Source organism: Gobius niger (assembly GCF_951799975.1).
Source record: "Gobius niger genome assembly, chromosome: 16".
Taxonomy (NCBI): domain Eukaryota; kingdom Metazoa; phylum Chordata; class Actinopteri; order Gobiiformes; family Gobiidae; genus Gobius; species Gobius niger.
The window spans coordinates 30,420,575-30,448,175 of record NC_136867.1 but is presented as its reverse complement, the minus strand read 5'-3'; the positions used below and the strand labels follow the sequence as shown (position 1 = coordinate 30,448,175).

At 43.0% G+C, this 27,601-nt stretch overlaps 2 protein-coding genes across 2 annotated transcripts in view; both read left to right on the top strand.

The window, feature by feature from the left end:
• LOC306976110 (uncharacterized protein) overlaps nt 1-11,601 on the top strand; it is a 29,252-nt gene extending 17,651 nt beyond the window's left edge. Inside the window, exons 3-7 of the mRNA XM_079573972.1 lie at nt 543-609; nt 5,364-5,734; nt 6,691-6,776; nt 6,891-7,056; nt 11,155-11,601. Coding sequence (XP_079430098.1) covers nt 543-609; nt 5,364-5,734; nt 6,691-6,776; nt 6,891-7,056; nt 11,155-11,304 — 840 coding nt within the window. The 3' untranslated portion in view covers nt 11,305-11,601. The remainder of the gene's footprint in view (nt 1-542; nt 610-5,363; nt 5,735-6,690; nt 6,777-6,890; nt 7,057-11,154) is intronic.
• A 1,812-nt stretch (nt 11,602-13,413) lies between these two features.
• LOC306976403 (uncharacterized protein) lies at nt 13,414-27,479 on the top strand. Its single transcript, XM_079574320.1, has 7 exons — nt 13,414-13,432; nt 19,529-19,691; nt 21,018-21,320; nt 21,389-22,111; nt 23,327-23,900; nt 23,943-24,418; nt 27,054-27,479. The coding sequence occupies exons 3-7, from the start codon at nt 21,018-21,020 to the stop codon at nt 27,468-27,470; spliced, it is 2,493 nt and encodes an 830-aa protein (XP_079430446.1). The 5' UTR covers nt 13,414-13,432; nt 19,529-19,691; the 3' UTR covers nt 27,471-27,479.
• The last annotated feature ends 122 nt before the right edge of the window (nt 27,480-27,601 follow it).

Sequence of the window (27,601 nt, the reverse complement as noted above, 5' to 3'; positions counted from 1 at the left end):
AATGCTAACAGCTAACTGCTAACGGCTAACGCTAATGGGGTCGGCACATTAGTCCCATGTCTCATTGAAAATGTCCTAACCCTCCCAGGCAAGAGTCCACTGACCTTAAAGGGATGTTTCAGGATTTTTCACAGGCTCATTTCCTTCTTATCCAGAGTGTTGTATTTATCATTCGTGCAGTCCTTATATTTGAAGAGTTTAGCGGTGCTAGGCTAGTGCTAGGCTAGTGCTAGGCTAGTACAAGGCTAGTGTTGAAAGCTCTGACACATAGAGCGTTTCAGGAACAACCCACCTCAGGGGCGGCCAACAAATATCGGGCTGATATCGGCAATAAGTCAGATCGATTAGTATCGCGGTAACTTCAGGGATGGAGCGGAATAGCGTCGCTGTTGCCATGGAGAACCTCCTCACTGCAAGACATGACACAAAGTAAAAATGTTTTGTTCTTTTGTCTGGCAAAGTAAACAAACTAATCCAGGGCACGTATGACTCATTTAAAGATGATTTATCACGTGTTTAAATCAGTCCTGTTTGTCTTGCAGCTGGAAGACGCTCTGGGCGGTTGGCCGAACCAACCACAAGGCGGCGGCGGCGGAGGGGCGTGGCCAGGTACAGCACAATCCGCACATGCTCCACTTTCGGCGACTTTTCATTAGCAGTTCATAGCAGTGGCTATGATAGTTAGCACCAGAGGTCCCTATGCTAAAGTGGCTATGATAGTTAGCACCAGAGGTCCCTATGCTAAAGTGGCTATGATAGTTAGCACCAGAGGTCCCTATGCTAAAGTGGCTATGATAGTTAGCACCAGAGGTCCCTATGCTAAAGTGGCTATGATAGTTAGCACCAGAGGTCCCTATGCTAAAGTGGCTATGATAGTTAGCACCAGAGGTCACTATGCTAAAGTGGCTATGATAGTTAGCACCAGAGGTCCCTATGCTAAAGTGGCTATGATAGTTAGCACCAGAGGTCCCTATGCTAAAGTGGCTATGATAGTTAGCACCAGAGGTCCCTATGCTAAAGTGGCTATGATAGTTAGCACCAGAGGTCCCTATGCTAAAGTGGCTATGATAGTTAGCACCAGAGGTCACTATGCTAAAGTGGCTATGATAGTTAGCACCAGAGGTCACTATGCTAAAGTGACTATGTTAGTTAGCACCAGAGGTCCCTATGCTAAAGTGGCTATGATAGTTAGCATCAGAGGTCCCTATGCTAAAGTGGCTATGATAGTTAGCAGCAGAGGGCCCTATGCTAAAGTGGCTATGATAGTTAGCATCAGAGGTCCCTATGCTAAAGTGGCTATGATGGTTAGCATCAGAGGTCACTATGCTAAAGTGGCTATGATAGTTAGCATCAGAGGTCACTATGCTAAAGTGGCTATGATAGTTAGCATCAGAGGTCCCTATGCTAAAGTGGCTATGATAGTTAGCATCAGAGGGCCCTATGCTAAAGTGGCTATGATAGTTAGCATCAGAGGTCACTATGCTAAAGTGGCTATGATAGTTAGCATCAGAGGTCACTATGCTAAAGTGGCTATGATAGTTAGCATCAGAGGTCCCTATGCTAAAGTGGCTATGATAGTTAGCATCAGAGGGCCCTATGCTAAAGTGGCTATGATAGTTAGCACCAGAGGTCCCTATGCTAAAGTGGCTATGATAGTTAGCACCAGAGGTCACTATGCTAAAGTGGCTATGATAGTTAGCACCAGAGGTCCCTATGCTAAAGTGGCTATGATAGTTAGCACCAGAGGTCCCTATGCTAAAGTGGCTATGATAGTTAGCACCAGAGGTCCCTATGCTAAAGTGGCTATGATAGTTAGCACCAGAGGTCCCTATGCTAATGTGGCTATGATAGTTAGCACCAGAGGTCCCTATGCTAAAGTGGCTATGATAGTTAGCACCAGAGGTCCCTATGCTAAAGTGGCTATGATAGTTAGCACCAGAGGTCCCTATGCTAAAGTGGCTATGATAGTTAGCACCAGAGGTCACTATGCTAAAGTGGCTATGATAGTTAGCACCAGAGGTCACTATGCTAAAGTGACTATGTTAGTTAGCACCAGAGGTCCCTATGCTAAAGTGGATATGATAGTTAGCATCAGAGGTCCCTATGCTAAAGTGGCTATGATAGTTAGCATCAGAGGGCCCTATGCTAAAGTGGCTATGATAGTTAGCATCAGAGGTCCCTATGCTAAAGTGGCTATGATGGTTAGCATCAGAGGTCACTATGCTAAAGTGGCTATGATAGTTAGCATCAGAGGTCACTATGCTAAAGTGGCTATGATAGTTAGCATCAGAGGTCCCTATGCTAAAGTGGCTATGATAGTTAGCATCAGATGTCCCTATGCTAAAGTGGCTATGATAGTTAGCATCAGAGGTCCCTATGCTAATGTGGCTATGATAGTTAGCATCAGAGGTCCCTATGCTAAAGTGGCTATGATGGTTAGCACCAGAGGTCACTATGCTAAAGTGGCTATGATGGTTAGCATCAGAGGTCACTATGCTAGTGGCTATGATAGTTAGCACCAGAGGTCCCTATGCTAAAGTGGCTATGATAGTTAGCACCAGAGGTCCCTATGCTAAAGTGGCTATGATAGTTAGCACCAGAGGTCACTATGCTAAAGTGGCTATGATAGTTAGCATCAGAGGTCACTATGCTAAAGTGGCTATGATAGTTAGCACCAGAGGTCCCTATGCTAAAGTGGCTATGATAGTTAGCACCATAGGTCCCTATGCTAAAGTGGCTATGATAGTTAGCACCAGAGGTCCCTATGCTAAAGTGGCTATGATAGTTAGCACCAGAGGTCACTATGCTAAAGTGGCTATGATAGTTAGCACCAGAGGTCACTATGCTAAAGTGGCTATGATAGTTAGCACCAGAGGTCCCTATGCTAAAGTGGCTATGATAGTTAGCACCAGAGGTCCCTATGCTAACATGGCTATGATAGTTAGCACCAGAGGTCCCTATGCTAAAGTGGCTATGATAGTTAGCATCAGAGGTCCCTATGCTAAAGTGGCTATGATAGTTAGCACCAGAGGTCCCTATGCTAACGTGGCTATGATAGTTAGCACCAGAGGTCCCTATGCTAAAGTGGCTATGATAGTTAGCACCAGAGGTCACTATGCTAAAGTGGCTATGATAGTTAGCACCAGAGGTCCCTATGCTAAAGTGGCTATGATAGTTAGCACCAGAGGTCACTATGCTAAAGTGGCTATGATAGTTAGCACCAGAGGTCCCTATGCTAAAGTGGCTATGATAGTTAGCATCAGAGGTCACTATGCTAAAGTGGCTATGATAGTTAGCATCAGAGGTCCCTGTGCTAAAGTGGCTATGATAGTTAGTATCAGAGGTCCCTATGCTAAAGTGGCTATGATAGTTAGCACCAGAGGTCACTATGCTAAAGTGGCTATGATAGTTAGCACCAGAGGTCACTATGCTAAAGTGGCTATGATAGTTAGCATCACAGGTCACTATGCTAAAGTGGCTATGATAGTTAGCACCAGAGGTCCCTATGCTAAAGTGGCTATGATAGTTAGCACCAGAGGTCCCTATGCTAAAGTGGCTATGATAGTTAGCATCAGAGGTCACTATGCTAAAGTGGCTATGATAGTTAGCATCAGAGGTCCCTGTGCTAAAGTGGCTATGATAGTTAGTATCAGAGGTCCCTATGCTAAAGTGGCTATGATAGTTAGCACCAGAGGTCCCTATGCTAAAGTGGCTATGATAGTTAGCACCAGAGGTCACTATGCTAAAGTGGCTATGATAGTTAGCACCATAGGTCCCTATGCTAAAGTGGCTATGATAGTTAGCACCAGAGGTCACTATGCTAAAGTGGCTATGATAGTTAGCACCAGAGGTCCCTATGCTAAAGTGGCTATGATAGTTAGCACCAGAGGTCCCTATGCTAAAGTGGCTATGATAGTTAGCACCAGAGGTCCCTATGCTAACATGGCTATGATAGTTAGCACCAGAGGTCCCTATGCTAAAGTGGCTATGATAGTTAGCATCAGAGGTCCCTATGCTAAAGTGGCTATGATAGTTAGCACCAGAGGTCCCTATGCTAACGTGGCTATGATAGTTAGCACCAGAGGTCCCTATGCTAAAGTGGCTATGATAGTTAGCACCAGAGGTCACTATGCTAAAGTGGCTATGATAGTTAGCACCAGAGGTCCCTATGCTAAAGTGGCTATGATAGTTAGCACCAGAGGTCACTATGCTAAAGTGGCTATGATAGTTAGCACCAGAGGTCCCTATGCTAAAGTGGCTATGATAGTTAGCATCAGAGGTCACTATGCTAAAGTGGCTATGATAGTTAGCATCAGAGGTCCCTGTGCTAAAGTGGCTATGATAGTTAGTATCAGAGGTCCCTATGCTAAAGTGGCTATGATAGTTAGCACCAGAGGTCCCTATGCTAAAGTGGCTATGATAGTTAGCACCAGAGGTCCCTATGCTAAAGTGGCTATGATAGTTAGCATCAGAGGTCACTATGCTAAAGTGGCTATGATAGTTAGCATCAGAGGTCCCTGTGCTAAAGTGGCTATGATAGTTAGTATCAGAGGTCCCTATGCTAAAGTGGCTATGATAGTTAGCACCAGAGGTCCCTATGCTAAAGTGGCTATGATAGTTAGCACCAGAGGTCACTATGCTAAAGTGGCTATGATAGTTAGCACCATAGGTCCCTATGCTAAAGTGGCTATGATAGTTAGCACCAGAGGTCACTATGCTAAAGTGGCTATGATAGTTAGCACCAGAGGTCCCTATGCTAAAGTGGCTATGATAGTTAGCATCAGAGGTCACTATGCTATAGTGGCTATGATAGTTAGCATCAGAGGTCCCTGTGCTAAAGTGGCTATGATAGTTAGCATCAGAGGTCACTATGCTAAAGTGGCTATGATAGTTAGCATCAGAGGTCCCTATGCTAAAGTGGCTATGATAGTTAGCATCAGAGGTCCCTATGCTAAAGTGGCTATGATAGCTAGCATCAGAGGTCACTATGCTAAAGTGGCTATGATAGTTAGCACCAGAGGTCCCTATGCTAAAGTGGCTATGATAGTTAACACCAGAGGTCCCTATGCTAAAGTGGCTATGATAGTTAGCATCAGAGGTCACTATGCTAAAGTGGCTATGATAGTTAGCATCAGAGGTCACTATGCTAAATTGGCTATGATAGTTGAGGCTCCTTTTCCTAACTCCTTCCTAACTGACAGCCCAATTCGGACGCTCCTTATCACGGTGGGTTTGGCGTTAGAGCTCTCACCAACCTGCTCGTGTCGGAGGGGTTGTGTCGCCTCTTTTAAGTTATGGCAGTTATTCCACAGATGATGGAGGAGTCGTTCTGATCAAGTCATTCTTCTTCCTCTTGTTCTCAGGTCAGCAGCCGCCCAACCCAACGTGGCCCGGTCAGCCCTCAGGACCTGGGGGGTGGCCTGGTGCCCCAACAGGGCCCGGTCAGCCCTCAGGACCCGGGGGGTGGCCCTCTGCTCCTTCAGGGCCCAGTCAGCCCTCAGGCCCCGGGGGATGGCCTGGTGCCCCAACAGGGCCCGGTCAGCCCTCAGGACCCGGGGGGTGGCCCTCTGCTCCTTCAGGGCCCAGTCAGCCCTCAGGACCCGGGGGGTGGCCCTCTGCTCCTTCAGGGCCCACTCAGCCCTCAGGACCTTCAGGACCTTCAGGACCCGGGTGGCCCTCTCCTGCCCCTGGTCCCACTGCTCCCTCTTTCCCCGTGGCCCCTCAGATGAACCTGGTGAGCTCCATGTTTCTCACTGTCCCCTGAGTTTGAACTGCTGCTGTTTGTTCCTTTTGTAAAACAGGAGGATTTGTTGACCAGTGATGCCAGTGACAAGTTACTTAGAAACAAATGACTCTGATCTGATGACTTTCCTCAGTAACGAGCGTCATGGCGGCTCAGTCAGGTGACAGGAAAGTCCAGGAAGGAGCCGTTAAAGTGTCGTCACGCGAGTAAACTGACCAGTAATCAGATTAAAGCTAAATTTTCTTTTGTTGTTGTTGTTGAATATAATCTTTAATATTCACTACACAGTATTTCGTTATAATATATTGACATGCTTGTAAAAGGGTCCTATGGCACCTCTCAGATTAGACACCTTAACCCCTTAACTCCCACCTGAACCGAGCACATTATCTCCAGTTTGGCTTTACCCCAATCCAAAAGCTTCTGGAAAAAAGCTGTGAAAATAGCAACAAAACTGAGACGAAAACAATGATGGAAATGTGACAAAAAAGTGATGAAAAATTGCTGAAAAAAATGACAAATATTTGACAAAAAAGTGACAAAAAATTTGACAAAAAAGTGACTTGATTGATGAAAAAGTGGCAAAAATGTCACAAAAATTTGGTAAAAAATTGACAAAAAAATGAAAAAAAAAGAGAAAAAATGTGACAAAATGTGACAAAGAAATGACAAAAATTTGATTTAAAAAAAGATGGAAAAAATGACAAAAACTCAACAAAAAAGTCACAAAAACTCAACCAACAAATGACAAAAAAGTAACAAAAATTAAAAAAAACAAAGGTAAAAAACAAGGTGACACAACACAGCAACAACGCGAGGAAATAGATCCGTTTTGTGGGTCTTAGCTTTCAAATGAGGTGTTACACAGGCCTATAGCGAAAGAGGACCGCGTGCATTGGGTTTCGGCGGGTGGTCAGAGGTTAACAGTGAACCCTCTCTCTCCTCAGATGCTGCCGCTGAGCCATCCAGTTCCTTACGGCCTGGAGAACAAAACCATCTCCATCCGCGGGACGGTGAAGCGAAACGCCAAGATGTGAGTCAGATGCCCCGCCAGTGTTGAGTCAGATGCCCCGCCAGTGTTGAGTCAGATGCCCTGCCACTGCTGTCTGTGCTGGAGGACGTGTGATCATGTGTGTTGTTCCTCCAGGTTCACCATCGACTTCTGCAGGGCCTCTGACATCGCCTTCCACTTTAACCCGCGCTTCAACGAGGGGGGGCAGAAGGTGGTGGTGCGGAACAGCATGGTCGGGCAGAAGTGGGGCAAAGAGGAGCGAGACGGACACTTCCCCTTCACCGCGGGGCAGAACTTCGATGTGAGGAGAAACTTTTTACTCAGTATTTAGAGCAGGTGCCCAAACCTTTTGTCTCCGAGGGCCAAAACGAAAAAGTGCCTAAGGGTCGAGGGCCAAACACGGCGATGTTAGTGTGAAACATATATAACTACAAATAATAATAGTTACTTTATTTTCTTTTTTTGTCTACATTTGCATTTAATTATATCTACCTACAGTGACTTCACCTCAGTCATTTCTTTAAGTCAAAGAAAATGCCAGATTAGATCCATTTGAAAGTGTCAGTTCAGCATAAAATCTTTTATAAGTCATACATGTCAACGACCTTTGCAATAAAATTGGAAACAGTTGGGAAGCTGATGCTGTAACGCTCTATGACTGACAAACAAGACACCAGAACAGTGTTTCCTTAACTTTGCAAAAGGAGTGAAACAGCGCCCCCAATTTGACGCTGGTGGCCAAAAAGTGTACTGCATGTATATTTGCCATTGAGAATGAATTCCCACTTTGGGCACCCCTGATTTAGAGACTGAGGCACTGATTCGGCTTTTTGCTGAGATTAGGGCTTTGAGTATCTACATTCTGCCGATATCTGATTCCAACCGATACCAGGAGACTTTCTTGACCTTTTGCAAACCGGCAGATCTCCTGCCATGGAAAGGAACGGAGCGAGGCTTGTTTCTGCTGATCAACCAGCTCTAAAACAGCAAACTTTAGAGCCAAGTTACTAGGGATGCACCGATACCACAAGCTTGTACTCGTACTCATTCATGAGGTCCCGATACCAGAAACCAATACCAAGAAGCAACAAACTGGAGAATAGTTTAGTGTAAACACAATAATCCACATAGAGCTGACTTTATTACAGACTGCGCTCTCTAAACCAGAGTACTTACTTACTTACTTACAACATACAGGCTAACGATGCTAACTCGCGGCTAACAGTTTTGGCCATTCTGACGCCGTTTTATGCCCAGGGGTTTATTCATCTGAAAAACTAACCCAGCGACTAAAAAGTCCTCAGAAAATCCAGATTAAAGACATACAGCATGTTTATATTGAGGGAAAATGAGCTGCAGCAGAACAATGAAAACGCTGTAGCTTCTCGCTAAGTTACTACAAACACACAAGAAAATCTACAGGAGCTGAAGTAAAGACGAAAAGAGACCATTTAAGAAACATCTCAATACTATTGTTAAATAAAAACACATAAATGAATAAAGCTCAGGCATTGGGAGCTTTAGGACATGGGCTTTTCTGTCTGTGATGGACAGAGACATAAATACATAAATGGCATCAGCACAATTCTAATATAACGGCTCTTAAATGTGTCGCCGACTTTACTTAAGGAAATGTACATGAGTAAATTAACTAATTACAAACCAATCTGCTGTGAAAAAAGTAAGAACGTTTAAGTAAATGCCTTGTACTCGTATCGGTATTCGGTATCGGCGAATACTTAAATCAAAGTACTCGTATCGGTTTTATTAAAAGTGGTATCGGTGCCTCCCTACAAGTTACGACTCCCAGAACGACTCCTCTGCAGAGCTCCTCCGGTCAGTCAGAGATTTAGGCTTTAAGCTTTAAACGAGGTCCTGGGCCACATTAGAGCCCTGTTTACCCTGGTGGCCCCTGGTGGTCCCCTGGTGGTGTTACAGCCCTATCAGCTCCATGAGGACCAAAGAGAATCCTTTTCATGGCCCAGTGGATTTTCCTGATTCCACATGAGGCACATTTAGAGTCGATCTGGGGGAGATGGAGCCGGGACGGCACCAAACAGAGACAAACATTTCTTAAGGGGGCGGGGCTTTTGTGAACGCTCAACTGTCAGACCATCGAACGCCCTCACAAAGTAGTAGTAGTAGTAGTAGTAGCAGTAGCAGTAGCAGTAGCAGTAGCAGTAGCAGTAGCAGTAGCAGTAGCAGTAGCAGTAGCAGTAGCAGTAGCAGCAGTAGCTGTAGCAGTAGCAGTAGCAGTAGCAGTAGCAGTAGCAGTAGCAGTAGCAGTAGCAGTAGCAGTAGCAGTAGCAGTAGCAGTAGTAGTAGTAGTAGCAGTAGTAGTAGCAGTAGCAGTAGCAGTAGCAGTAGCAGTAGTAGTAGTAGTAGTAGTAGTAGTAGCAGTAGCTGTAGTAGTAGCAGTAGTAGTAGCAGTAGCAGTAGTAGTAGCAGTAGTAGTAGTAGTAGTAGTAGCAGTAGTAGTAGCAGTAGTAGTAGCAGTAGCAGTAGTAGTAGTAGTAGTAGTAGTAGTAGTAGTAGCAGTAGCTGTAGTAGTAGCAGTAGTAGTAGCAGTAGCAGTAGTAGTTTATTCGGTCAGTTCATTCATTCCTTTAAACGTAAAAACATTTCCAATTCTTTGTGTACAACACGACCGAAAGTGTTTAGGCTGAAGTGAAACTTATCACGCCCTAACCCAGTTTACAGACTTCACCAGAGAAAAACAAAACATTAATAATGATCAAACAGAAGAGAAATAAGCCTGTATCTGGAGTTAGTCACATATATTTCAATATTCCAACAAATATGTATAAAATATGTTACATACATTTGTTTTATGTTAATTTAGTTGAAACTAAATCATGTCATCATTATTTATTCATCCTAAACTTATATAATCTTGAATTTTAGTATCTTTAAACCACTTTTTGAAGCTTTGACTGTTTGGGACAGTTTGAACTGATTAACTCCTCTCACAGAAACACAGCGACTCTTTTTATTCTTTTTAGCTCTTGCTTTTTTGAAAATAGCAGTTCCTCAGAGGTTATACTGACTTTTCCTGTGTTCAAAAAGCTCCTGGAGGAGGGAGAAGGTTATGATATGCTTTGTAGATCATGGATTTTCAGGCGGCTCAGCTCTACAAAGACAGGGTTCGTCAGTGATAGAAATCTGCTTTAGTGATGATTCTTATTGCCTTTTTTTGGAGCAGGAAAATAGGATGAGAATTGGATTTATAATTGTTTCCCCATATTTCCAGGCCATAGTTTAGGTGAGGAAGTCTGAGGGAGTTATACATTACACTGCAAAAAGTGGATTCTAGACAAGTGAAAAATGTCTGACTTTAAGAAATAAGTTCTTTTTTTTTTTCCCGAAAAAGTAATAAAGTCTCACTGAGCAAAGTTTTCTTGAGAAAAAAAATCTTATTTTAGGAAATAAAATCCAGCCATTTTTTGTTCAGATAAATTTACTAAAAACATGATAATTTTTCTTGCAACAAGAAAGAAAAACTTTTTGAATCTTTTAGACAAAGAATATTTTTTCTTATTTTAAGAAAAAATAACTTAATGTAAGAACTGATTCTCACAGAGAGAAAATACATTCCATTCTTGCTCCACATCCTGGAGATGGGCAATATCTTCATTAAATAATAGTTTTTATTAAGAACATTTTACTCAAAAATGTGTGTAATTTAGAACATTTTACTTAAATCAAGCAACATTTAAGTAAAATATCCACAATTTTTCACTAAATAAGAATGTTTTCCTTAAATTATTCCATTTTCTGAGGACATTTTGCTTAATTCTAGTTATTTATTTGCTTAAATTTAGTGTTTCTTTCTTGTTTTATGATGGGAAAATATTCTAGAAATAAGAATTCTTAGCAAGAACAAAACCCTGACCCCATTGGCAGAACTCTTTCCAAACAAAATGTCTTATTTTAAGATTTTTTTCCTTGTTTTTAGTCGGGCACGTTTTGCAGTGTGACAGACGAGATTTTTTATCCAGTACAGTTTTCAATTTGCCAATTACAGCAACGGTTTTTGCTAATTTTGTTTTTAATTTACTTATATGAGATTTCCATTCCAGTTTACCATCAATGGAAACTCCTACAAATGTACTCGTTCAGTTTCTGTATCATTTATTTTTAGAGTTGTAACGATCACTCATGTTTCTGTTTCCAAAGATAATGTATTTTGTTTTACTTAGATTCGTTGAGAGTTTGTTTAGATCAAACCATTGTAACTACGTGTTATTGCCCTGATGTGCCATTAATCTGTGTCAGTAAACAGCCTCTCCATGTAGATAATGGCTCCAACCTGCAGAGGGCGCCAGAAACACATCTATTTTTCCACGGGCAGCTCCGGACAGGTCTTTCCCTGCTCACATGACTGTTTCCTCTGTTGCAGATGAAGGTGGAGGTGACTCGGTCCGGGTTCAAAGTCACGGCGAACGGCCAGCACCTGCCGGAGTTCAGGCACAGGAACGTGAACCCGCGGGACATCAAGCAGATAGGCGTGTTCAACGACATCACGCTGTCCCACTTCAGCGTGGACTGACCCGTGAGACCAGGACCTGCTCCCAAATCAGGGCGACGGCGAGAACATCCAGAGGAGATCCAGAACCAGATGCAGAACATGTGGAAATCACACGTTTCACTGCCAGAGTCCAAACAGAAATGTGTGTTTTTGACCCGGTGGTTTAGTCTCGACCTTCTCTGAGCCTTTACTTTTCTCTTGATGGAGCGACAGCTTTGAATTCACTTTCAGATCGAACACATAAACATATGCAAATGATTCTTTCAACTTTCTAACTCTAAAATGTACCTGTTTTCTGCAGTTTCTGCAATAAAGATATATTTTTGGGTCAGATCTCGGAGTTTTGGTGGATTTTTTTTCATTTTTTTCAAAAGTAATATAAAACATATACCGTAACTAATATACAAAAACAAATGTCAAAGAAACAAATATACAAAAATGAGAGAGAAAAACAACAACAAAAAAAGACAAAAACAAAAACAGTAATAAAATATATAACGAGGAGGGGAGAGTTTAGTTTGTCTTGTAGACCGTTTACATTTGACATTTTTGCAGAATGTACATGATATATACAACATAAATGGCCTTAACCCCTTAACTCCCACCTGAACCGGGCACATTTTCTCCAGATTGGCTTTACCCCAATCCAAAAGCTTCTGGAAAAAAGGTGAGAAAATAGCAACAAAACTGAGACGAAAACAATGATGGAAATGTGACAAAAACGTGACGAAAAATTGATGAAAAAGTGGCAAAAAATTACAAAAAAAACTAGAAATGCAATGGCTGCACCATTGCGATTGACTGCGGAAATGCGAGAAGCGAATGCAGAAATTGCATAAACTGTTCAAATTGCATAAATTGCTTAATTTGCATAAACTGGTCAAATGCATAAAATGTCATGTTGCATAAACTGTATAAAATGCATAAAGTGGTTACTTTGCATAAATTATTAATATTGCATAAACTTTTATATTCCATAAACTGGTCAAACTGTTGAAATGGCCTCAGGGCTTGATTGGCAGAAGCACAAATGGCTGAAAGGCGGAGTCTCCCCATTGGCTGGATTTCCCACATACACACTAATGCAAACATTTCAAACTCTCGTATAAAAAAACTGGAAAACTGCAGAAGGACAATTTTTTCTCAAAACCCACAAGTTGCAGAAGCTGAACCTGCACAAAGTGCAGAAATTGCATAAAATGCAGACAATGCAGTCAATGGGAAAAATCTCCGACATTTTGGCCGATTGCGGAAAAAACGTAAGTTGCAGAAGTCAACTTACGTTTTTTACAGATTACTCAGAAATACGTGAATGTGCCAAGGCAACACTTCAGCCATGTTTTTAATGAGGGAGTGACAGAATAACATGATGGAAAGCTTGAAAAAGTACATTTTGCAGAATACCCCCCTTTAACTGAATCAAAGACTGTGGAATTGATTTCGCAGATTAGGTTATATTTGTCCAGAAAATCAGAGAAATTTAGAAAATTACCATTTTTATCCACTAACTCTCTTATAAAAATTATGTTTTTCTCGAACCAGTTTTGTATGAATATAGATTTTCTATTAATTAAAATCGTTCTATTGTTCCACAGAGTTGGATTATGAGGTGAAAAATTATGACTAAATATCATTTTCCTAATATAACACTTAATTTATTTTATTTATTTCAATTTTCGTTTTCTATTTTCTTATAGAAATGTTGTTTTATTTAAATTGTATATGTTCTGCACTTTTATCTCCCAACGAGAGTTTTTTGTAAATAAAAAAAAAAAAAAAAAAGTGACGAGCCATATTGAAGATTTACATCAAAAAATAAAAATAATTTAAAAAAAATTAAAAAAAAATTACAGTACCAGAAAAGATACTGGATGGTCACTGTAAACATTCAAAGCCACTTCCGGTGTGCGTGCTGATGACGCCATGACGCCTCCAGCTGGCCGTGCGTCAGTAGTTTCTTCAGCAGCAGCTCGGCGCTGAGTTCGCGAAGCTCCCACACTTTCTGCCTCTCGTTGTTTTTTTTTTTACCCCAGAACCAGCGCTCGGAGGACGGCTACAGGACCCCGCCTCGTCCCGGGAGCCGCGGGGGGAAACTTTAACACCCGGATTTTACCGGAAAAGCCCGAAAAGCCCGAGCTTCCTGGTTCAGGTGAGTGTGACCTGGGCCTGCGCCGCGAGAGCTGCTAAACCCCGAAAATACCGCTGAAAACCGGGCGTTTAACGGTGGTTTACCTGCCCGGCCCCCCCTCTGACCGGTACGTCCGCGGTTACGTCGCCGCTGAAGTGTCGTTTGGAGGCGGAAGAGTGAGAAATGTCCGTGTTTACAGCGGCTGCTCAGGCCTAGCAAACTTTCCGACTTTTCCAGTTCCACTCCGTACGCGTTTGGCATTTCGTCCCGAGTCCAGCCGGATTTGGGGAGGTTCTTCGGCGAAGCTTCGTTATTCCTGAAACACGTGAGCGCTGATGGTGAAATAAGTCTTAGTTTCGCTTAGTTTTGTGCCTCTTGTCGCTGTTTTCAGGGGCAGAAGCAGCGTTTTTTTTAGCGCCCGCGGACGGAATGCCCAGGCGTTAGAGAGAGCGGGGTTTGCGGATGTTTTGGGCTCGTTTCCCCGCTGTTGTTTGCGGGGAATCGGGTCAAACCGGGCCGGAACCGGAGCCAGGCGGCGGGGGTTCGGTCCGGGCCGGGCCAGGGGCGGCTGTCAGCGGGGGTTTGTGGAGCTAAAGGCCGCAGAGGGAGCAGGGGGACGCGGGGTTAGCTGTTTGTTAGCCTCGGGAATGCGAACTCAGCAGTGACTGACAGGACCGGGGGGGGGGGGGGGGGGGGGGGGGCACGGGGGGGTCAGCGTGAGGGAGAGTTTGCATTGATTTCTTATGTTTTCATCACTTTAGTTCTGGGTTTAAAACGTCAAACTGCAAAGTGTTTTCCTCAGATACTTCGTATTGTAATATTATGAGAATCCATAATACTGTGATCAGTACTTCATCATTACTTTACTCCTTTTCTTCCATACCAGTGCTTTAACTATACTGTTTCTGAGAGCTGTGCTAGAGCTGGGCGATTTATATGTATTTATTGTGTTTAACCTCTTAACTCAGGCCTGAACCGAGAGGTTTTTTCCTCACGTCATCAGATTTTTTTTCCATCATTTTTTTGTTGGGTATTCAACTCATTTTTTAAAACTTTATTGTCATTTCTTTGTCAATTTTTTGTTATTTTTTTATTTTTTTGTAAAATTTTTTGTCTTTTTTTGGTCATTTTTTTGTCACATTTTAGTCAAAATTTTGTCAATTTTTTGTTATTTTTCTATCACATTATAGTCATTTTTTTGTCAATTTTTTGTCATTTTTTTGTCACATTTTTGTCATTTTTTTGTCAAATTTTTATCATTTTTTTGGTCAAATTTTTGTCATTTTTTTGTCATTTTTTCCTCACATTTTTGTCATTTTTTTGTCATTTTTTCCTCACATTTTTGTCATTTTTTTGTCATTTTTTCCTCACATTTTTGTCATTTTTTTTGTCCATTTCTTGCGACATTTTTGTGACATTTTTGCCACTTTTTCATCAATTTTTCTCACTTTTTTGTCAAACTTTTCGTCACTTTTTTGTCACATTTCCATCATTGTTTTCGTCTCAGTTTTGTTGCTATTTCCACAGCTTTTTTCCAGAAGCTTTTGGATTGGGGTAAAGCCAAACTGGAGAAAATGTGCTTGGTTCAGGCGGGAGTTAAGGGGTTATAGAAAGTGCATCAACATAAACAAAAGTGCAAAGACAAACCTTTTTTCTAACTGAAAAGTCACTGAGCAACAAAGATTGTTAAACAAACAAACCCTGAGGAACCTGAGGCACATTTGAACATCATTTTTTGAAAATATGAATCGATTTGACCAAGTCCATTTTCAAGTGGATTTTTAAGCCAGTGGTTCTCAACCCTTTTGGACCCCCATTATAACAGTTACAGGGGTTCGTGACCCCAGCTCGAGTCACACCGTGAGAAATGGAGACATATAATTCTAAACCTCTTACCCCCCGCCTGAACCAAATGTATTCTGTCCTCTTTGGCCTTTATATAGGCCTGTGTAACACCTCATTTGTTTTTTTGTTTTGTTGAATTTTTGTCACATTTTTGTTGAATTTTTGTCACATTTTTGTTGAATTTTTATCACATTTTTGTCACTTTTTTGTTGAATTTTTATCACATTTTTGTCACTTTTTTGTCACATTTTTGTTGAATTTTTGTCACATTTTTGTTGAATTTTTGTCACATTTTTGTTGAATTTTTGTCACTTTTTTGTTGAATTTTTGTCACATTTTTGTTGAATTTTTGTCACATTTTTATTGAATTTTTGTCACTTATTTATTGAATTTTTGTCACATTTTTATTGAATTTTTGTCACTTTTTTATTGAATTTTTGTCACATTTTTATTGAATTTTTGTCACTTTTTTATTGAATTTTTGTCACATTTTTGTTGAATTTTTGTCACATTTTTGTCACATTTTTGTTGAATTTTTGTCACATTTTTATTGAATTTTTGTCACATTTTTGTCACATTTTTGTTGAATTTTTGTCACATTTTTGTCACATTTTTGTTGAATTTTTGTCACATTTTTAGTGAATTTTTGTCACATTTTTTTCACATTTTTGTCACATTTTTGTCACTTTTTGTCGCGTTTACATCCTTGTTTTCTTCTCATTTTTTGTGGCTGTTTTGATGCTTTTGTCCCAAGAAGCTTTTTGATTAGGGTAAAGCCAAACTGGAGAGAATGAGCTCCGTTCAGAGTTAAGGGGTTAAAAAACAAAGTGAAAAAATGAAATGGCTCAAATAAAATGAATCAGATTAAGAACAAATAAAGGCTCTTTAGAACCAGGAAACGGAACCATAATGTGGAGGATCTGCACATTTACAACATGGGTTCAAATCAAAGTCCTTTAATCCTGACTCTGGACCGACACCTGGATCTAAAGAGCGACGACTGTTTGATTATTACGGCGACTCTGAAGCGCCCGGCGGTTAACGGTTCATCCATAATGACTTGATTAAGTTAGTGATTAATGACATTAGAGCCGAAAGTGCCTCACCGCAAACACGACACAGGAAACACAGGAAACGGATCAGACAGAAGCGAAAGTCAATCAAAACTAACGTGACGGGATTCATGGCTCTTTTCTGGGATCCGTTCAGTTCAAAGAGCCGTCGGGGGAAATACTTTAACCCCTTAACTCCCGCCTGAACCGAGCACATTTTCTCCAGTTTGGCTTTACCCCAATCCAAAAGCTTCTGGGAAAAAGGTGAGAAAATAGCAACAAAACTGAGACGAAAACAAGGATGGAAATGTGACAAAAAAAACAAAAAAGTGATGAAAAATTTATGAAAAAAATAGCAAAGGGCACAAAAATTACCAAAAAATGACAAAAAAGTGACAAAAAAAAAAAAAAAAAAAAGACAAATGTGACAAAAAATGACCAAAAAAATGACAAAAATGTGATAAAAAATGTGACAAAAAATAACAAAAAATGATAAAAATGTGATAAAAAAATTGCCAAAAAAGTGACAAAAAAACAAGAAAAAAGACAAAAATGTGATCAAAAAAATTGACAAATAAATAACAAAAATTTGACAAAAAATTGACGAAAAAATGACAAATGTGATCAAAAAATGGATGAAAAAATGACAAAATTTGACAAAAAATCACAGAAAAAAAAACAAATGTGACAAAAAAAATGACCAAAAAAAATGACAAAAATGTGATAAAAAAACAAAAAAATGACAAAAATGTGATAAAAAAACAAAAAAATGATAAAAATGTGATAAAAAAATTGCCAAAAAAATGACACAAAAAAAAACACATTTTGACAAAAAATCACAGAAAAAATGACAAATGTGACAAAAAAGTGACAAAAAGAGTTGAATACCCAACAAAAAATCTGATGCCGTGAGGAAAAAGATCCTCTGGGTTCAGGCGGGAGTTAAGGGGTTGGTAAACATTATTATTATTAAAGCAGCCTGGACTGGAACCCGGTCCAGACGCTTGTAAACGTCCTGCTTCCCATTTATTACATTTCAGCTTCATCAGCAACACGGCAGTAATGGGTGAGAGGCAAAGAGGCGTTTATGGAGCCGTCAGACAAACGTCCTTAGTTTGAATCTTTGCTAATAAAGTTTGTCTTTATTTGATTGAATGTTTTCTGTTTTGTGAAGTGATGAAAGTGTGAACGAGTTCCCGTTTGTCTGTTTGAGGAGCTTTATCTTGATCCGTCTGTTCTTCCTGATCAGATCTTCTGTCTCTGAGTGACTTCATCAACGCGTTTACACACAGTCTAACCACTGCGCCACCGGTGACGGCCAATCAGGACGCGAGGTTCAGAGTGAGGCTCAGAGTGAGGCGCCTTTAGTTTAACCTCTTAACCTCCACCCGAACTGAGCACATTTTACCCGGTTCTTTAAAGAAAAGTGTCATCGTCGGGACAAAAATGAGCGGAGGTTGAAATCGCAGCGAGTCTGAGCTCTGAGTAATGATGATGTTGACCTTACAAACATGCTCAGTAGGATTTGCTCCACGTTCCGGTCCTCAGACCTTCATCACAGCTCCAGGTGACCGTCTGAAGGGTGTGACCGGCACCCGAGGAGCCCCTCTTAAAGGGATGCTGTGCCAAAAATGATCAACCCTTTAAAGGCAATGGCTGTAGACCAGGTGGAACAAGAACACCTGGAGCTGCATCCAGCTAACATGTGAACAACATGTGAACAACATGTGAACGACATGTGAACAACATGTGAACGACATGTGAACGACATGTGAACGACATGTGAACGACATGTGAACGACATGTGAACGACATGTGAACGACATGTGAATAACATGTGAACAACATGTGAATAACATGTGAATAACATGTGAATAACATGTGAATAACATGTGAACAACATGTGAATAACATGTGAATAACATGTGAACAACATGTTGTTCACGGAGACGGACAGGTCAACATCTTCAGGTGAAAAAGCAAAAGCAGAACGTTGTTTTGAACGAGGAGTAAAAGAAGCTGTTTTTGTCAAAAGGAAAATCCATGAACTGGAGGCTCAGATTCCATCTCTCTCCGCTTTACTCTAATCTGACGACACATCTGCAGCAGGACAATAGGCAGGTGATCAGCAGTGATCAGGACACATCTAGGGCGGCAACTAACGATTATTTTGTAATCGATTAATCTATCGATTATTTTTGCGATTAATCGATTAATCGCTTGGCTGTGAATGGTGTTGGAAAATTGTATATTTTTTCAATTTTTTGTGTCACATTATAGCTTAAGTGGCGCTGCTTGAGGAAGTGTTGATGGATTAAACTAAAGGGAAATGTTTTTTGAGGCTCTATTCCTGAAATTTCCAATGTACAAAACACTACAGACCCTAAATATAAAATCAAAGTAGGTTTTCATCAAAAATACTACATTTTTAATGTAATTTCTGCTCCACTTTAGTCTGTGTGAACCAGAAAACGATTAATCGATTACTACAATAGTTGTTGTATTTCAATAATCGTTTATTCGTCGATTAATCGATTAGTCGTTTCAGCCCTAGACACATGGATGCTCAGAGTGAGCAGGTCGTTGGAGACGCTCTTCATCAGGTGAGATGTTTCCTCACAGCTGAGGGCACCGGTAGGTTCTGGGGAGGAGCCGGGCCGACCCCGACTCCCCCCTCTGGTCTTTATCCGGGCTGCGGGCTGAGCCTCAGTTCACTGATGAGCCTTTTGGATGAGGATTACTCCAGTACAGAAGTACTCGAGTACCTTTGAAGAAATAAAAACATTGTTGTCTTTAAAATGTAGAGAAACTGGATGATCCCGGTCATTCCTCCAGGTGGCGCTCCTGTGCGAGTGCGATGTTTGAGGTTTCTCATGATTTTACCTACATAAAGGTCTTAGCTTTCAAATGAGGCGTCACTCTGGCCTGTAGGCTGTAAACGTTTAGATTTGGGTAAAGCCAAACCGGAGAAAATGTGCTCGGTGAAGAGGTTAAGCTTTATAAACAGGTTCTGTTCAGAAGCATCTGTGGGAGAACGTCTGAGTCCAGGTGGAACATTTGACGATGAGGATTTTATTTTATTAGATTATTTATTATACTTAGCCGACAATTAACATTAAAAACTTGTTAATAAGCCCTAGTTTTAGTTTTACTCTCATGTCTGTCCATCCCCCGCCCTGGTCCAGCCTCATGTCCTAAACTCCTCCTCCTTCTGTTGCAGCGCCGCCGCAGTGGGAGGAGCCTGAGGACTGGACTTCCTGATTCTGTTTTTTTTGTTTTTTTTTACCTGTGTGGGCGGAGTCGAGGTGAGCTTTTGAAATGTGAAGCTGCCAATCAAACGGGACCAGCCTGAACTCCAGCCAATCAGCAGCAGAGCTCTGGAGGTAAGCCCCGCCCAGTTTATAGTCATGTTTTTATGTCTTTAAGGAGACGCCGCAGGAAACTTTGATATTTGTGTTTTTCCATCTTAGTTTTAACTCGGAAACCCTTTAAAATCTGTCCCGACTTCTCGTTCAGTAAATAATGAACCGTTTTGGGCTCAATATTTCTCGTTTTTCTTCTCTCGACGCTCAAAGCCCAGTGTGATGTTTGTAGTGATTTGTAAAGACTTAAAAACATTAGATCAAGCGGAGGAGTGAGTTAGTGTTCGGACTGAGCCACAGCGGAGGAAAAATAATGTGTAAAAAATGTGATTTAAAAAAATTGACCAAAATGACAAAAAATGGATTAAAAACTGATAGAAATTTGATGGAAATTAAAAAAAAAAAAAAAAAATTGTCAAAAAATGGCAAAAATGTAATAAAAAAGAAAGACAAAAATATGACAAAAATTACAAAAAAATGATTAAAAAACTGACTTAAAAATGACAAAAATTGGGGGGGAAATGACACAAATGTGATTAAAAAAATGACAAAAATGTGACATAAAAAATGACCAAAAATGACAAAAATTGGATAAAAAGTGATAGAAATTTGATGGAAATTTGACAAAAAAAAATAACAAAAATTTGTCAAAAAATTACAAAAATGTGATGAAAAATGACTAAAATTTGATAAAAAAACGGACAAAAACAAAACAAAAATTTGACAAAAAAAAGATAAAAAATATGACAAAAATTACAAAAAAATTTATTAAAAAACTGACGTAAAACTGACACAAATTGGGGGGGAAATGACAAAAATGTGATTTAAAAAATGCCAAAAATGTGACATAAAAAATAACAAAAATTTGACAAAAATGTGACAAAAAATGACAAGAAATTGATTTAAAAAATGACAAAAAAATTGACAAAAATTGACAAAAAATGACAAAAATGTGATTAAAAAAAATGACAAAAAAATTTATTAAAAAACTGACGTAAAAATGACTAAAATGTGACAAAATGTGACCAAAAAAATGACAAAAATGTGATTTTAAAAAATGAAGAAAAAATGACAAAAAAGTTACAAAAATGAGTTGAATACCCAACAAAAAAATGATGGAAAAAAATGTGATGAAAAAGCCCCTCGGTTCAGGCGGAGTTCAGAGGTCACTGGATTCACAGCATAAACAGGCGATGTTTTGATGGACGGTTTTCTCGTGGTTTGTCTGGACGTGTTTTTGTTTTTAAATCAGTTTCTTGTGTTTTTTTTGGACCCGCCTCCGCCTCCGTCTCCGCCTCCGCCTCCGCCTCCGTCTCCGCCTCCGTCTCCGCCTCCGCCTCCTCGCAGATGCATCTGAAGTCGTGTGCGAAGCTGGTGCGCTCGGAGCTGCGCCTGGACCTGCAGCAGGGGGCGCTCCTGAGGCGGGGCCAGAGCAACCGCCTCCCTTTAGCCGCGCTGTCCACCAACACGCTCCGCTGCGGCCCACGCGGGGGCGCCGCTCACGGGGGGGCGTCCCGGGCCAAGGGCACGGAGAACCACGCGGCGCTCATCGAGGACGAGGCGGCGGCGGCGCTGGACGTCTGGAGCGTCATCCGGCCGGGACACGTCCGGGAGAAGATCGCGCTGTTCGCCCTCGACAAAGACCGCGCCGTGAGTCTTCGGCCACGCCTCATTTGAAAGCTAAGACCCACAAAGCTGACGGTTTGTCTGTGTCTCAGGTCAAAGGGAGCTGGGATGTCAGCGCCAAACGGAGGAGGAGAACCAGCCAAATCCAGCCCCTCCCCCAGCCCGCCTCCGTGACGGTGACGCTGCAGGCCGCGCCCCCCTCGGCCCCGCCCCCGGCCTCCCCTGACCTGGCCGCCGCCGTTGCCGAGGACGACCCGAAGATGTCCGTGGTGGAGATGGTGGCGTTCCTGGAGCAGCGCGTCACCTGCTCGCCGCACGCCAAGCTCCGCAGCTCCGCCTCCATCACCCTGTCCCGCGCCCCGCCCCCTCCCTCCGCGCTCAGCCCCGCCCCGGCCCCGCCCCCGGAGCCTCGGCCGATCGAGGAGCCCGAGAGCCTGAGCGTGTCGGACATGGTGGCCAAGCTGGAGAAGCTGGAGACGCGGTGTCTGCGGAGGCGCGGCCACGGCGAGCGCAGGGCGGTCGGCCGCGTGCTATTGGCCGAGCAGCAGCCGGTCAAGGCCCCGCCCCCTCCCTCCTCCTCCGCGATCATCGCCGCGGAAACCAGGAGGAGCTCGGTCAGCGTCTGCAAACCGCACGCCAGAGCCAAGCCCAGTTTCTCCACCAAAGTCCTCAAGACGCAAGCCACGCCCACTTCGCACGACCGCAGGACGGAAGCCCCGCCTCCTTCGCCAGAACCAAAACCTGAACTTCGTCAAGCGGAGGAAACGCCGATCGCCTCGGAAACGCAGGAACCGGCGGCCAGATCGAAAACTCTGGTAAAGTTTGGAAAATTACAGAAAAACTGGGGGGATGAGGGGGGGGGGGGGGGTTTGAAAATGTTCCCCTTTTTTTTTTAGTTTCCCAATTTTTAGAAATTTTCCCCTAAGTTATGGAAAATGTTCCCAAAATTTTTAATTTTTTTTTTCAAAATTTTCACAAAATGTTTTGAAAACGTTTATTTTTAACATTTCCCCAATTTTTTGGTAAAGTTTGTAAAAGTACAATTTCAAAAAAATTGGGGGGGATGGGGGGGGCAAGGGGGAATTTTAGGAAAGTTTTTAAAATTTTCCCCAAATTAGGGAAAATGTTCCCAATTTTTTTTTTCTTTTTCCAAAATTTTCCCAAAATGTTGGTCAAGTTTTGAAACTTTGGGGAACGTTTAGAACGTTTTGAAAATTTTCAAAAAAATAAAAGTTTGTTTAAAGTTTTGAAAATCCTGGAAAAGTTTAGAACATTTTGAAAATAGTTTTAAAAAAATTAGAATTTTTGAAAAATTTTGGTAAAGTTTGGAAAAGTTTTTTTTTAACATTTCCTCAATTTTGGGATTTTTTTTTTTCCCAAACATTTTCCCAAATTATTTTTTTAATTTTCCCATTTTTTTTAATTTTTTTTCCCATTTTTAGAAAATGTTCCCAAAATGTTTTTTTTTTTTTTTCTTTTTTTTTCAAGTTTTGAAAATCTGGGGAACGTTTAGAACATTTTGAAAATTAGTTTTAAAAAAATTAGAATTTTTGAGAATTTTTTTGGAGAAAGTTTGGAAAAGTTTTTTTTAACATTTCCCCAATTTTTGGATTTTTTTTTTTTTTACTGTTAAAAATTTGGGGAATTTTGAAAATTCCCAAACCAAAAATGTTTCAAAAACTTTGAACATTTTTAAAAATCTTGGAAAAGTTTAGAACATTTTGAAAAAGACTTTTGGTAAATTTTGGAAAAGTACAATTAAAAAAGTGGGGGAAAAATATGGAACTGAGGAACAAAACGTGGAACAATGGGGTCAATGTTTAAAAAATGTTAGAAATTGTGTAAAAAGCGTTTTTCTTCTGCCCTTTGTTCAGGATGTAAAGATTTACAGCAAAACGACTCGATGTTTATGTTTCTCAGACAAATCAATGTTTTATACAAATGTTTTGCAGAGTTTTACTTATTTCTGAAGTTTGTAAAAATCTCGCTTCATCGTCGTTGTTTAATATTAATGTTTGTCTCTCGCCCAGCTCTCTCTCGCCTCACGGACATGTGACTCCACGGAGACGGCGAGCGCGGCGGCGGCGGCGGCGAGTCCGGACGCCGCCTCGGCCGCTCGTGTCGTCGTGGAGGCAGGACACGCCCCTAAACCGTCTCCAACGCCACAAAACTCCACGCTCCCTTCACCCAAACCGGAGAAACCTGCGCCGCACGAGGAGCCGCTTCCCGGTTTACTGTTCCTGACCCCGCCCCCTCAGCCCTGCGTCCAATCGGAGCAGAGAACCCCCGTCAGCCCCGCCTCCTGCGATTGGCCGAAAACTCGTCGGGAAAACGCGGGAAATTCGTTTGTGGTTTTGTCGCTGGATCTCACCGTCCAATCGCGAACGAGGAGGCGGCGGTCTCCCTCGCCAAGTCCCGCCCCCGACCCATCGGAAAAGAGGAGACGGCAGCCTCATGACCTCGCCGTCCAATCGGAGGAGAGCGAGCCGCGCGGCGTCCAATCGGAAAGAACTGTCGGCCAATCACAGCACGGCGCCGCGTCCCTCGGCCAATCGGAGAAGAGGAGGTCCTGCCCGGTGACGGAGGCGGAGCTCAGCGATAAAGGTGGGCGTGACCTCATCGAGTTCATCTCCAAAGTCAGCCCAGCTCTGCTCAGCGTCCAATCAGAGGCCAGGATCCAGCTGTTAGCGCCCGAGAGCCAATGGCAGCGGAGGAGGCTGAACCGCATCGCCCAATCAGAGAAGAGGAAGTCCTGCCCGGTCCCCGTCTCCGATTGGACGAACTCTCGGGCCGAACCCGCCCCCGCGCCTGCCTCCGATTCGCCGGAGCTTCCGTCATCGTCGGACTCCGGCCAATCGGAGGCGAGGATTTCCCTCCCGGCGCTCGGCCCTGACCAATCGGAGGCGAGGGTGGGCGGGGCCGTGCTGCTGCGCTCCACGTCGGACGTCGGCGCCGACCGCAGGCGACGGAGGAAAGCGACGCGAGCCTTCAGCCTGTGCTCCGCCGAGGGGGCGGGGCATTACGGCGAGGGGGCGGGGCGTTACGGCGAGGGGCGAGTGGCCTCAGAGGACTTCCTGCTGATGCGGCGCCGCGTGCAGAGTCTGCTGGAGCCGCGCTCGCAGGTGAGGAACGAGTGTGGACGAGTGTGGACGAGTGTGAGCCTGTGACGAGTGTGGACGAGTGTGAGCCTGTGATCAGTGTGTCGTACCTGTCGCTGCTGCCTCACCACCTATATAGATACAGACGGCGTCTCGTCATAGAAGGGGGCGTGGCTTCGCCGAGGGGGAAATAGAATCTTTAGAGAAACAACATATTTTCCTCTTTTTAGCCATTTTCTGGTGGAATATCAACTTATTTATCACATAAATAAAGTCAAGTGTGAATCAGGCCCATATGGATATTTTCTCACAGCAGATTGTTCAGTAGAAGTGAAAAAACGGCAGTTGTAGCTAGCACTAGCTAACGTTAGCATTAGCCCGATGCTAACATGTAGCATCAAGTTAGCATTCTCTGTTATTCATGTATTTATGGGCTGTTGAACCACTTTGCTCCTCCCCATGTCTTTGTATCTTTATTTAGTAGAAAACTATATTTATAATTCAGCGTTTGTTAAAGTTGTTTTTGGATAATTTGAGAAAATTTACATTTTTTCCAAATTGTTTTCCCCCTTAACTGTTTTCAAACATGACCATATATGGGCGATTCCAGAGATGCGTCTGTATCTATATGAGCGGTTATATAAAAGTATATAAGTATATATCTCTCCTTCAGGTGTCGTACCTGTCGCTCCTGCCGCACCACCTGTATATAAGTATCTATTATAGAAAACGCAACCTCAATGGCCGCCGCCTGGGCGCCGCCATGTTTATTTCCCTTACCGACTTTGAAGCTAAGCAGGGAAGGGCCTGGTTAGGACTGGGATGGGAGACCGTTTGGGAACACCAGGAAGCCTGGCGACAGTACTGAGTGTGTGCGTGGTTGGTGGTGCTGCCGTCCGAGGACAACCCGCTGTCACAAAAACGCGAGTGCACGAGATCTGACTGCCGTGCGTGTGCGCGCATCCAAACAGGGCGATGTGTGTGTGTGTGCGTGTGTGTGTATGTGTATGTATGTGTGTGCGTGCGTGTGCGCGCATCCACACAGGGCGATGTGTGCGTGTGTGTGCGTGTGTGTGTGTTCGTGCGTGTGTGTATGTATGTGCGCGCATCCAAACAGGGCGATGTTTGCGTGTGTGTATGTGTGTGTATGTGTATGTATGTGTGTGCGTGCGTGTGCGCGCATCCACACAGGGCGATGTGTGCGTGTGTGTGCGTGTGTGTGTGTTCGTGCGTGTGTGTATGTATGTGTGCGTGTGTGTGTATGTGTGTGTGTGTGTGCGTGCGTGCCCAAAACCTGCTCAAACACGAGCCTCTAATCACACGCGCTGCTCCGACTGATTTATTCTCCGTGTGAGTAAAAGCGACAATGAAACTACCACTTAACGAGCGCATGGCCTGCACTGCGTAGTTTTTTTTCTTTTTTCTTTTTGCTGCTGTACCATTTTTTTTTTATTTTGCTTTCACGTATTGTGAGCCCAGAGGTACATTTTATTCTAAAGCAGCTTTGAAAGCATTGCCAATTTTATTGTAAGGTTATAAATACTGTCTAACAACGATCATTAGGCTATTTCAGTTCAAAACCTACTCATTATTTTTTTTATTGTACACTACCGTGATGCACCAAACCACGGGTCCTGCACCGTGACCCAAACCGTTACAGCTGAACCCCTAATATTTATCCATAATTATTCCACTGTCTCTTGAATCCTGTTCCCTGAGTTTAGCGAAAATATTGTCGTTGTTTATAAGAAAGGAGCACGGGTGCATCACACACTCCAATTGCAGTTTGTTTGAAATTGTTTTTTGCCTTCATTCTTTTACTCATTTGTAGTGGCCATAGTTTTTGGAATGGGTTGGGAACCACTGGTCTACAGCTGAACTGTGTGACGGGTTGGACATTTCTTTGTAGTCACTCATAATCTCAGAATATCAAATGTGGAGACTAGCGAGGCCCGGCCGAAGGCCGGGTCTCGCTAGTATTTATATAAGTATATAAAGTATATATCTTCTCTCCTGCCGCACCACCTGTATATAAGTATAAGTATATATGTATATAAGTATATATATCTCTCCTCAGGTGTCGTACCTGTCGCTCCTGCCGCACCACCTGTATATAAGTATATAAAGTATATATAAAGTATATATATCTCTCCCGCAGGTGTCGTACCTGTCGCTCCTGCCGCACCACCTGTATATAAGTATATAAGTATAAGTATATAAAGTATATATCTCTCCCGCAGGTGTCGTACCTGTCGCTCCTGCCGCACCACCTGTATATAAGTATATAAGTATAAGTATATAAAGTATATATCTCTCCCGCAGGTGTCGTACCTGTCGCTCCTGCCGCACCACCTGTATATAAGTATATAAGTATAAGTATATAAAGTATATATCTCTCCCGCAGGTGTCGTACCTGTCGCTCCTGCCGCACCACCTGTATATAAGTATAAGTATATAAAGTATATATCTCTCCTCAGGTGTCGTACCTGTCGCTCCTGCCGCACCACCTGTATATAAGTATATTTATATAAGTAAATAAGTATATAAAGTATATATATCTCTCCGCAGGTGTCGTACCTGTCGCTCCTGCCGCACCACCTGTATATAAGTATATAAGTATATATATATAAGTATATAAAGTATATATATCTCTCCTCAGGTGTCGTACCTGTCGCTCCTGCCGCACCACCTGCTCCTGCAGATCCTGCTGCTGTTGCCGACGGGCGCCCTCGCGGCGCTCAAGTGTTCGTGCCGTTACCTGCGCCTGATCATCGACACGTACGACCCGCGGCCGCTCGACGCCCTGTGGGTTTGCGACCCCCGTTACCGTGACGACCCCTGTAAGCAGTGCAAGCGGAGGCATCGCCGCGGCGACGTGTCGCTCTGCCGCTGGCACCACAAGCCCTTCTGCCAGGCCATGCCCTACGGCCCCGGCTACTGGATGTGCTGCCACGGCGACCGGCGGGACGCGCCCGGCTGCAACGTCGGTCTCCACGACAACCGCTGGGTGCCCGCCTTCCACAGCATCGACGCCCCGCTGTACAGGGCGCGGGCGCGGGAGGAGGGTCAGGACTAACGCCATGACAACCGCTGGAGCCCCGCCCTCCACAGCATCGAGGAGAGTCAGGACTAACGCCATGACAACCGCTGGAGCCCCGCCTTCCACAGCATCGAGGAGAGTCAGGACTAACGCCATGACAACCGCTG